The sequence below is a fragment of the Mirounga angustirostris genome, unplaced genomic scaffold (assembly GCF_029215605.1).
Source record: "Mirounga angustirostris isolate CCGP_5_RB_7025 unplaced genomic scaffold, mMirAng1.0.hap1 SCAF_5, whole genome shotgun sequence".
NCBI classification, from domain to species: domain Eukaryota; kingdom Metazoa; phylum Chordata; class Mammalia; order Carnivora; family Phocidae; genus Mirounga; species Mirounga angustirostris.
In genome coordinates, this window is record NW_026991713.1 from 62,119,296 (window position 1) to 62,130,365 (window position 11,070).

Here is an 11,070-nt window from a genome sequence, read left to right on the forward strand (position 1 = left end):
ATGTAGTGTTCCATGATTCATTGTTTGTGCATAACACCCAGTGCTCCATGCAGTACGTGCCCTCTTTAATACCCATCACCGGGCTAACCCATCCCCATACGTATTTTTAATAGGAATTATTCTCTAAAAACTGTTTTCACTTTACCTTTTTTTCCACTTAGCACTGTGACCCAGAGCTCTTTGCATGTCAGTATTCAAGAGATTTACTGTACTCTTTTTAATAGCTGCATAGAATCTCACTGTAGGGAAGTCCCAGGAATCACTTGCCAGTTCCTTATTGATGGACATTTGGGGCCTGGGAGGCCCTAGAATCAGGTTTCGGTTTCTGCTCTGAGGGAAAAGATTTGAGAGCAGTTATCTCAAGGGTGGATACTTGTTGGGGCTTTGACCAAGTTGTACTGAAACTTTCTGAGCCTCTAACCTGCCTTGTCACAGGTGCCTAAGAGGCTCCAACTTGGTCATGATTGTTAGGTGGGTGCTAATAAGTAGCTTGTAAGTCTCGCTTTGTGATGGCGCATAGGTAGGAGTGTGCCAGGTGGGTGAGGATTTCATGCCCATTTTGCCCTGCCTCTGGACCTTGCAGGGACTGCAAGCCCCTAAGCCAGGCAGGTGGGCAGTGGGGACTCATGGACTCTCTTTTCATAGGTACAGCCCATCCAGCCCACGCCAGCCGTGCCCCAGCCTGCGGTGGTCATCACCAGCCCAGCCCCAGCGGCCAAGCCATCTGCCTCTGCTCCCATTCCAATCACCTGCTCTGAGACCCCTACTGTCAGCCAGTTGGTATCCAGTAAGTGGCTCCTGGAGAAGATTGTAGAGAAGAGGAGAGGAGGCATTTATTCAAATACCCCAGCGCCTTTAGATGCTGCTTTCCTTAATAAACTTTCTAGAGTCCAAAGGGGAAGGGCAAAGGCCTGACACCAGGGATTGGCTCTCTAATTCCCATTCCTGCTGAGCTGGATTCTAGGCATGATGATAGTGGAGGCTGCTTCTTTAGAAGCCAACCCATTGGCTGTCTCTCCTTTGGTCTCTCACCCAGTATCTGAGGAATGTGGATGGCTAAGGTGTGCTTGGGGCTAGGAGTAGGGAGAATGGGGGAGGGTCGGCCATTAGAGCTAGAAGAACTTGAAAACAGACCCCTACTTCCCGACAGTTAGTCCAGGCTCCTTTCCTGCAAGGCTTGTTTGCTTTGGGAATAGGGGCGAAGAGGACAGTAAGGGTGCGTGGGCCTTTTGTCAAATGTCCTCATCCCTCACTACTTTACCAGGCCAGGCCAATAAGCTAGATAAGCAGTGATATCATCTGTCTTACACACTCACCCCTGGTCCCTTCCTCTGGCCTAGAGCCACATACCCCAAGTCTGGATGAGGACGGAATCAACTTGGAAGAGATCCGGGAGTTTGCCAAGAACTTTAAGATCCGACGGCTGTCCCTGGGCCTCACGCAGACTCAGGTGGGTCAGGCTCTGACTGCCACGGAGGGCCCAGCCTACAGCCAGTCAGCTATCTGCAGGTGAGTAAGTCCTGCTCAGGCACCTGATGTCCCTGGGCACTCACTGGGACCCAGGTGCATGGCTCCTTTCCATATTGTCCCTTGCTCCTGCCTCCTTCTAGACCAGGAAGGCTGTTCTAAGGATCGACATGAACACCTAGAGTAGCCAAAGACTGATGCAGTCCATCTGAGGGCCTTCTGTAGTTTATCTTCCAATCCTGAGCATTTATGTGGTCTTTTGGTGGGGGGAACCCAAGACCCTAATCCATTCAGGGAACCCAAGACCCTAATCCATTCAGGAACCCCACAGAAAAAGGAGTACAGCTTATGAAGTTGGTCCCCAAAGCGGGACCTTCGGTACTGACTTGGCTCTCAACCACGACCCCCGCTGCCCCCCCCTCCCCGGTTATGCCCCCATCTCCCCCTCCTCCAAGGCATGACTATAAAGGGATGGAGCTGATTTTTCTGCGTGCAGTGTTCAAACTGGTTCTGGCGCCATCATCAAAGGAGGGCAGAGGGTTTCAAACCAGAACGAGCCCATGGCTCAGGGATGGCCAAAAGGTGCCTGCCGACTCCCTGGATCCGACGAGAGTGACTGTTAGAGCAGGCTCCATGTTGGCAGTTCCGCAGTCCCGTCTGGGCTTGGTCAGAAAGAGTTGTCTGACTTGGTGAGGCTGCTGTGGGGCTGACTGGAGAGGTGCACTCGTGACATCCATGTGCCATCTCTGAAAGCCTCTCTAGACAACTCCTCAGAGGACCTCACTTACTTGGGTGTGAACGTTCTGGAAGAGCTGTTCATACAGCAGTTGCACTGTTATCCTTGCACCACTGAACTGAGGCCATGGGAGTGGTCTCCCTGGTATGACCTGGGATGCAGGACAGTCTGAGGAGTCCGGGCTTGGCTGGGCCAGGGTGGTCTTGGTGGGGGTGGTGAGGGGAACATTTAGTCCAATGTCACCAGGCCTGAGAGGAGCGGCCCCTTGCGGAGTGTACTCACACTCCAGTGTGAGGAATAAGACATTCTCACCGTCCCTTCCCTGGGCTCGGGTCACCCACAGGTTCGAGAAGCTGGACATCACGCCCAAGAGTGCCCAGAAGCTGAAGCCAGTGCTGGAAAAGTGGCTGAATGAAGCCGAACTCCGGAACCAGGAAGGGCAGCAGAACCTGATGGAGTTTGTGGGAGGTGAGCCCTCCAAGAAACGCAAACGCCGCACCTCCTTCACCCCCCAGGCCATAGAGGCCCTGAATGCCTACTTTGAGAAGAACCCACTGCCCACAGGCCAGGAGATCACTGAGATTGCTAAGGAGCTCAACTATGACCGGGAGGTGGTGCGGGTCTGGTTCTGCAATCGGCGCCAGACGCTCAAGAACACCAGCAAGCTGAATGTCTTTCAGATCCCTTAGGGCTCAGCCCCCAGCCCTGCGTTCCAGCACTTTGTACTTCTCCCTTGGCACCTGGCTGCAGCCACCGCCGTGACAGCACCTGTCACAGTGTGGCGTGCAGCTGTGCTTGTCCTGGGTCTTGAGACTCCACCGTGTGCATGTGTGTCCGCTGCCTCCCTCCTCTCCTCCACGTATCTCACAGCATGGGGAGGGCAGAGGGGCCCACCGGAGAGCTGCAGGCTCGGGCCGGTCATGCCGAGGGACCCCTCCCTCACTTAAAGAAGCACTTTGCTAATGTGGTTTTCGAAGGGTGAATTCTGGTTGGGAACCAGACACCCCCCCGTCCTTGGGGCAGGGCTACCACAGCCCCCGAAGGACCCCTGGCCATTAGCTCTTGTTTTTGATGGCATTCTCTCTGGCCCTCTCTTCCCCTTTGCTCCTGTGTGTAAGTGTGGCAGGGACTGCGGCCTCACCTCCCACCCTTTGCCTGCAGGCACACTGCCTGCCCCCCCCCCTGCCCCCGCAAAGGACCCAAGAGGCACAATTCTGAAAAGTGTGATGAGCTGCTCAGAAGGTCAGGCTCAGTGTCTGCCTTGCCTTCAAGGTCAGAAGGTTCCCGCAGCCCTGGGGCCAGAACACGTGATCTCCTTTCCCACTTCTTCCTGATTCCTTTTGGGGGGAAATTGCACTAAAGCAGAACCTTTTCATTTGTAATCCATGGTGGAAGGAAGCAGCTCTGAACTCTAGCTGTCCTGGAGTTGACCTGGGTGTACAGCACGTTGGGAACTCAGTAAATAAGCCCGTCCTCCCAGATTTTAATCTAATCTCTGCCCATGGCTGTCTCCACTAAACAGTGAGGGATAAAGAACTGGCAGCCTGGAAAATCCCATTGCCCAAGCTCTCGCAGCACCCTGGAGAAAAATGAGGGAAGGAATGCTGACTCTCTCTTTCTCTTGTCCTCCCACCCACCCCCAACCCAGTGCCGGGCCTTCTCAGAAGGGGCAAATGAAACACTAAACCAAACAGCAAGGGCCCGGGGAAAAGGCCAACATCCAGAAAGGACTGGTGGCAGCCCAGGAAGGTCTCTTGCAGAAGGTGACTTAACTCTTAATTTTCTTTGAGACTTTGAGCCTTGGATACTGGAGGAGAAATCTTATTTTGTCCAAAGTCTTAGATCACGTGTTTGTGCAAACAATCCTCGCTCCCCCTCTCCGCCCCCAGTCAAGAAGACCCCTGAGGCAGGATGGGTGTCACCTGTAGAAAGGACAGCTATGGCACGTTAAGGGCTGGCATCTCACCCAAGCTGCTAAGTGAGTTTCCCAGCCTCACGGTGGCTGGACAGCCCCTGGAACTCAGTATATCACTCTGGGAGGTCAGGAGAGCACTAAGAGGTTGGCTTAGATGAACCCAGGAGACTGTCCCTAAAGGGGCACAAGTCACAGAGCCAGGTCCATAGCAGCCGCCCAGCTCCACACCTCACAAGATATACCCCGATGAAGTGGCTGTGAGGCGAGGGCCCATCCCCACCCCCACTGGTCACTGTGGCAGAGCCACCTCCTGGTCTAGCTTCCTCTGGCTTGCTGTCATTTCCTGCCTACGACTGGTCCCTGGCAGGCCCTACATTGCCAGAGTGTGAGAGGACAATTGTGTGTCAAATTGCCACACACACACACACACACACACACCCCTCTGCCCCGCTACGTTCAGACCAACCAAACCTTCCCGAGTGTGGTGAGAATGAGGAAGCAGGCAGGCACCTTGCCTGCCCCGGCCTCCCAGGAGAGAATATGTCTCCCGGGGGGAGGCGTCACACTCCAGTTTAGGGTTATCCACCCTGTCTGCATGAGACGAACTGGCTTGGGAGAGGCGTGCTAAGCAAGTTTTTAGTAAGAAGAGTTAAAGTACTGGGGTTGGCAAAGGATTCAGTGACTTACCCTTCAATAAATCAGAGAGAGACAGGTTTTCACCCTCAAACACTTGCGTTCAGATATGCTTTCTTTTTTGGGAAAGACAAGTGGGTCACAGCTGGAGCCCTGGGAGTAGCATATAATCCAGGGTGTGGCCGTGGCCCTGGAGATGCAGGAGGAACCCATCTGTCCTGGTCTGCGAAAGGAAAAAGATAATGAAGTTCTGGTCTAAATTAGGCCTGGCCATGCTTTCTCAGCTCCTCCCTTTTCTAAATCTGTCTTCCCGAGGCTGGGCTAGAATGAAACCATTTTCTCCTCTCCAGGAAGGATGGGTAGGTCTTTCCGAGGAACAGGATTTTTGCAGGCTGAATTCCCCAGGCAGGGGGGTGCAGAGTATCCCTGAAATGGCCCAGGGCAGAGCTCACCGGCTTGCTGTCTCTGTTCCTGCTCTCCCATGTCGGACCCTCGGGGAGCAGCTATCTGTACCCGAGGTGGGTTTTCTGCTTTGTTTCTGGTAGCACCAGGCTCTGAAGGGAGTTTATATAACTTTTGTTTTGAAAGCACCTTTCCGGACAGAGCCAGAGCTTAGGCAGGAGAAAGGGCAGAAATGATTTCACTGTCTGCGTGTGGTGGTGTTTGTTTTTGTTTTAAATGAAAGAAAGACCAAAACTTTCTGTGGCCCAGTGAATCAGCTGGGGTCTTTGACCCTGCCCTATCCACGGCATTTTATCTAGTGGGGGCCCAGGGAAGAATTTGGCCAAGCGGATTGAGGAACACACTTGAATCTGGAATGAGAGAAACCCTGACGTTCTTGTGCCCTTGGACCCACTCACCTTCCTATGCCTAGATTTCCTTTCTGTCTCCTAGGCCAGGCTCTGACACAGGTTCTGACTGTCCCCCCACAAGGGGCAAAGCCTGCTGAGGGCTGGGGAGGGAAGAATGGGGATGAAGCACTTGATGTAGTTGTGTGGAATAAACAGTATTTTTCTTTTGTACGGGTCTGCTTGTTGATCCTTCGCCTCTCAGGAGCTGATAGGGAGAAGCCAGACAATTACCAGGGAGCTACGTCTGCCATCAGAGCTTGTAGCCTGGAAAACCCCATTGCAGGAGGGCGAGCGTTAGTGCCCTGGCCTCTCACTTCAGAAAGCCCTGCCGTGACCCTCCAGCCAGGATCCTCCCCACGGAATGCAGGGTCAAGAGGATGTGCCCTTTCTCCTTCCAGGACCTCAGAATTCCCTGCAAAGCCCACTTTCTGACCTCTCCTCCGGGTCAGATATTTGTCAGAGAGCTGAGTGGATGGAGCTTGGACATACAAGCTGGAGTGTTTATAAATACCCACAAAGCCCTTTGCCGTGTGAGGTGGGTGTGCCAGGGGGGAAGAGAAGACAGACTGTAGGCTGGGGACCAAGGCTGCGGAACATTCTAACACAGAACTTCAGGTTATTATGAAGGTATGCTTATCATGACACAAGGCTAGATCATTCACAGTTAACTTAGACTTGATACAAATTTAGCTGTGTGGTAAGTGGATCTTCATTTGTGCTCTTCCTTAGGCCTACAAATGTTAGGGGCAGACCTGGCACTTGGGCTTAGAGCAGGGAGAGCATGACTGCAATATGGGCCCCTCTCTTTACCTGTCTACTTCCTAGGAGTTGGGTTCATGCCATGCACCCCTGCACCCCCCCTCCTCCCCCTTCCACCTATCTGGTATTGATAAGGTCTGGGCTCCATCATCTAAACTGGTGAGAGCAAGGCATCACCTCTGATTCCACCCAATCAACATCCCTGAGCCAGGCCCTGTGCTGGATTCTAGATCTTGCTCTACCACTCCACCTCTGCCCAAGGGACAAAAGGTGTCCAACATTCTGATGTAGGGCTTAGGGATCCAAGGAGCTTTATAGCACTCTGAAATAATGGGGCAGAAAAGTCAAATAGAAGCCAGCGCTTACCTCTGCATAGATGTCACAACCCTAATATTAGCTGTCCACACTAGGCTGGGACTCCTCAGTACCCAGGCCAGGGGCACACAGTAGGTGCTTGATGAACATCAGATAGATGACTGAATGCGTTTCCTGTCCTCTCCTTCAAGGAAATAATGAGAGCTGAGTTCCTGACATCACACTCCTGGGAGAAAGCAGGTATAGAGGATTCTGCTTAGCTATGCAGGGTTTAGACTGTGATATGTGGGAGTGAATGGAATCTGGGCAGCAACTGGTCCTGACCTGAGAAATGCAGCTCCCAGCAGCTCCCACCAGAAGAGTTGGTAGAAGCTGATCTCTCTGGCTCAAACCAGTTGAATGTGGTTCCTGGCGTTTGGCCCAGGACAGCCTGAAACGAAGAGGGGTGGTTTTGTGGAGGACTGCAATTTCTATTCCCAGGTCTGAGATGTTCTTTTGGGTTTCTGGACTCAATTCTGACGTGTGTGTGGAGGCTTCCCCACACCAATAAGCAATGCTCAGACACCAACAAGGTATCCACGAATTCAGTTCAGTTCTGACAATATCTACCTGAAGATAGCATCAGATTCCACAGGTAAAAGGCTCAGTCCCACAAGACCACCCTCCACTTCTGATACCATCACACGCCCAAGTTCTTACCTGTGCTTCTGATTGACCAGCTACAAATTGCAGGCTCCAACGGTCCCCTTCCAACAGGATGCTAATTGTGAGGATAGGTTGTTACCTACACTTCTGACCAACTGGCTATACATTAGAGGTTCCCATGACCCCCTCTTTGGGTTCTAGATTAATTTACTAGAATGGCTCACAGAACTCAGGGAAACCCATTTACTCGCTAGATTACTGCTTTATTACAAAGGTTATTAAGGGATACAAATCAACAGCCCTATGAAGAAATACATATGGCAAGGTCCAGAACAAAGGAGCTTCAGTGTTCATGGAGCTTGGGGCCCTGGCGCAGTGGCACATGGAACGGTTCTATTTCCCAACCTGCAAGCTCTCTGAACACCCTCCGTTGGGATCTTTATAAAGGTTTCATTACATAGGCATGGTTGATTAACTCATTGGTCATTGGTGATTGATTGAAACTCTAGCCCCTCTCCCTTTCCCAGAAATCAGGGGGTGGGACTGAAAGTTCCAACCCACTATTCATGGTTGGTTTCCCTGGCAACCAGCCCCCATCCTTAAGTGTTTTCCAAAAGCCACCTTCATTAACAAACCCAGCTGTGGTGAAACGGAGCTTGTTATGAATAACAAGACACCCATTTCACCTTCATGGCTCTGAAGCATTTTCAGGAACTGAGGACAGAGACAAAATATCACAAAAGATGCTCCCATAGCTCTATTGTTCAGGAAACTCCAAGGGTTTTGGAAGCTGTGAGCCAGGAACTGTGGGTGAAGACCAAATATATATGAGACTATGTTTTGGTCATCTGGATATATATATATATATATAAACACACACACACATATGTGTATACACACATATACACATATATACACACACACATATAATACACTATATATATATATATATATATATATATTTCTTATAAATCACAATATCGCAGATGTCCACTGTGCTGAGGACTGCTGTGAAGAGGGAACTGATCTTTTATGGGCTGGAGAAGATGTGGGCTGGTTTCTGGATTACAGATAAGAGATGCAGGCAACCAGAAGTTGCCTGGAGCTGCATGGCTATGAAAGGTTTTGATTTCCTTTTCTCTCAACTACAGAGTCCTTCAAAGAAGCCAGATTGGGGCTCACAGGCTTGTCTGGGGGGATGTAGGAAAATGTGAAGAGTTAAAATTAGGTGGTCAGTCCCTCAACAAAGCCTGCCTGGTTAATGGTTTCTTCCTGTATCTAGAAGAAAATGCCCACTAATTGACTGGGGAACCCAGCAACTGTGACTGACTTCAGTATTTGAGTGAGAAGGGAAGCCTAGGGGATGGATGGATGCTGACCCAGAAGCTTGAGCCCTCAAGCCTCTGAGAGAATTGTTTTGTCTTGAGAAGTAGGCAGGACAGGTGCTAGGGTCCCCTTTTTGTCAATCATAATAGCTAACCCTTACTGATCACAACTATGTTCTAGGTACTCTTCTAAGCACTTAACATGCATTTTGTCAGTTAATTCTCACCATAATTCTGTAAAATAAGACACTATTATACCCATTTTATAGATAAGGACTTGAGGCACAGAGAAGATGAGGAATCTACTTAGGGTTGCTTTGTTTGTGAGCTGCAGAACCAGGTCTCATACCCAGGTAAGTTGCCTCTAAAGCCTGTGTGCTTAACTTTTACCCCATACAGGATGGGACTTGGGAATTACTTTTCTGTCCTGATCTTACTGGTAGGATTTCCACATCTTTTTACCACCCAGGGTCAGCTCTGCTGTGTTCTGTAGAAGAGGAAGAATTTTTCCTTTTACCCTTTTAGATTCTTTTGGTGGGTCTATTAATTACATTGACATAAAACACACTTAACAGGAGAAAAACAAATCTAATTACATATGTACAACATCCCCATAAGAATATGAGACCCACAAGTGGTCAGGCAATTGAGGCTTATATGGCATCCTGAGCTTTGGGGAAGGGGGTTGGGGCCTGACACTTTAAAGGGGAGGAAGATAATTTACAGGAAGATGGGAAGAGCAAATGTTTGGCAAGCAAATGTTTGCCATGGCATGCAGAGACAATGGAGCCAGAAAGGAATCTGAACAAATAGGCCCTTGAGCTTCCCATAGCTACCATACTTAGCTCATCTTCTTTGTAGTTATCTCTGATGATAGTTCTCTTCCTGGACTAGGCCTTCTATCTAAATTATTTTAGGCAGTTAAAGGGAAGATAAAATCTTTTCCTTAGCCTTTCAGGCCTTGATTGACTTCAGCTCAAATTAATCCACAAGCCAAAAATGCACATTTTGGGGAGGCTCATTCTGAACCCCTTCAGATCCATCTAAACAGTGTCTAGTTTTGGGACCTAATCTAGGGAAATGAACCTTTTACAGATAAGCCTTAACTCCACCCAGTGGTCCAGAATACTGAATTTGGAGCTCTGTGTCACAGGTACTCTAATTAATTATACTGTATCTAATAAGAACCATGATTTTTGTTGTGGGATGAATTTACCCATACAAAATTTGGTTTATTGATAGGTGGTGCTGGATTTCCAGAGGAATACCTGGTGATCTTTTCTTGGAAGCAGAGCTCTCAGGGCTGTCCCTGAAATCCCTGTTTCCAGCCCTGGCACTCCAGTTTCACTTTTAGTTACATTGGGAAAGAGAGAGGAAGGGAAAAGTCCACTCCCCCCAGTCACAGCATTCCAGGGGTAAACAATCTGTAAAATCTTTTCCCCACAGGGGGATCTGGGCTCACAGACATAAATCTCAAGACTGATCTGCATTCCAGTTGCGAGGGGCCAAGGCTTAGGAATTACTTCTCATCTTACCCCAGTTTATTTTAGAATTAATAAATGGTAAGGAGGATTTTTGTGGCCTTTATTTTGGTTCAGAATTTAAACTTAAGCTCAAACATTTCTGAGAAAGACAAGTCTGTCTTTTTCTAAATATTTTCCAGAGGACAGGGCTCCATAAGATTCCTAGATATGGTAATTATCTCTTCCAAACATCTAATATGAATATTCCTTGTTTTATTTTATTTTATTTTTTAATATTTTATTTATTTATTAGATAGAGAGAGACACAGCGAGAGAGGGAACACAAGCAGGGGGAGTGGGAGAGGGAGAAACAGGCTTCCTGCTGAGCAGGGAGCCCGTTGTGGGGCTCCATCCCAGGACCCTGGGATCATGACCTGAGCGGAAGGCAGAGGCTTCACGACTGAGCCACCCAGGTGCTCCCCTTGTTTTATTTTAAATCCATTCACTTTGAGCTATTTTTCTCCATATTAAAAAAATGTTTCATCCAAGACATCTTCATGTGTGCAGTTTTTGATAATTCAATATTCTCACCTCCACAAGCTTCAAGATTCACCTCTGAAAAGAATAGGTAGGAAACAGATCTTTTTTAGGTTAAAACCACCCACAGGGACAGAGTGGCACGATGGTTAGATGTCCAGACTGTGAGATCAGTCAGGCTTCACCACTCGTAAACTGGGTGACCCTGAACAAGCCAATTAGTTTTTCTAAGTCTCAGTTTCCTTATCTATGAAATGAATCTAATCGTGGTACCTTTCTTCCAGGAGTGATGAGAGAATTAAATGAGCTTCTATACATAAAGCACCTAGGTAGGGCTTGCCCTGAGGAAGGGCTCAGTAAATACAAGTCTCTCATTATAACATCAGAGATTTAAAGTTACTTGCCCAGATTATGCATGTAGTGA

General features: G+C 49.1%; 1 protein-coding gene and 1 long non-coding RNA gene across 8 annotated transcripts in view; one reads left to right on the forward strand and one right to left on the reverse strand.

Moving 5' to 3' along the window:
* Positions 1 to 5,773, forward strand: part of POU6F1 (POU class 6 homeobox 1) — a 66,395-nt gene extending 60,622 nt beyond the window's left edge. For 6 of the 7 annotated variants that reach the window (XM_064591233.1, XM_064591232.1, XM_064591235.1 and 3 more), the window contains 3 exons: positions 646 to 787; positions 1,341 to 1,509; positions 2,547 to 5,773. In XM_064591233.1, coding sequence (XP_064447303.1) covers positions 646 to 787; positions 1,341 to 1,509; positions 2,547 to 2,892 — 657 coding nt within the window. In that variant the 3' untranslated portion in view covers positions 2,893 to 5,773. The remainder of the gene's footprint in view (positions 1 to 645; positions 788 to 1,340; positions 1,510 to 2,546) is intronic. The other variant, XM_064591236.1, reaches the window with a different exon arrangement.
* Positions 4,838 to 7,105, reverse strand: LOC135364428 (uncharacterized). Its single transcript, XR_010411519.1, has 3 exons — positions 7,001 to 7,105; positions 6,728 to 6,902; positions 4,838 to 4,974 (listed from the first exon to the last, which is right to left on the reverse strand). It is a non-coding gene; the product is annotated as an uncharacterized LOC135364428 (long non-coding RNA).
* Positions 7,106 to 11,070: the final 3,965 nt, after the last annotated feature.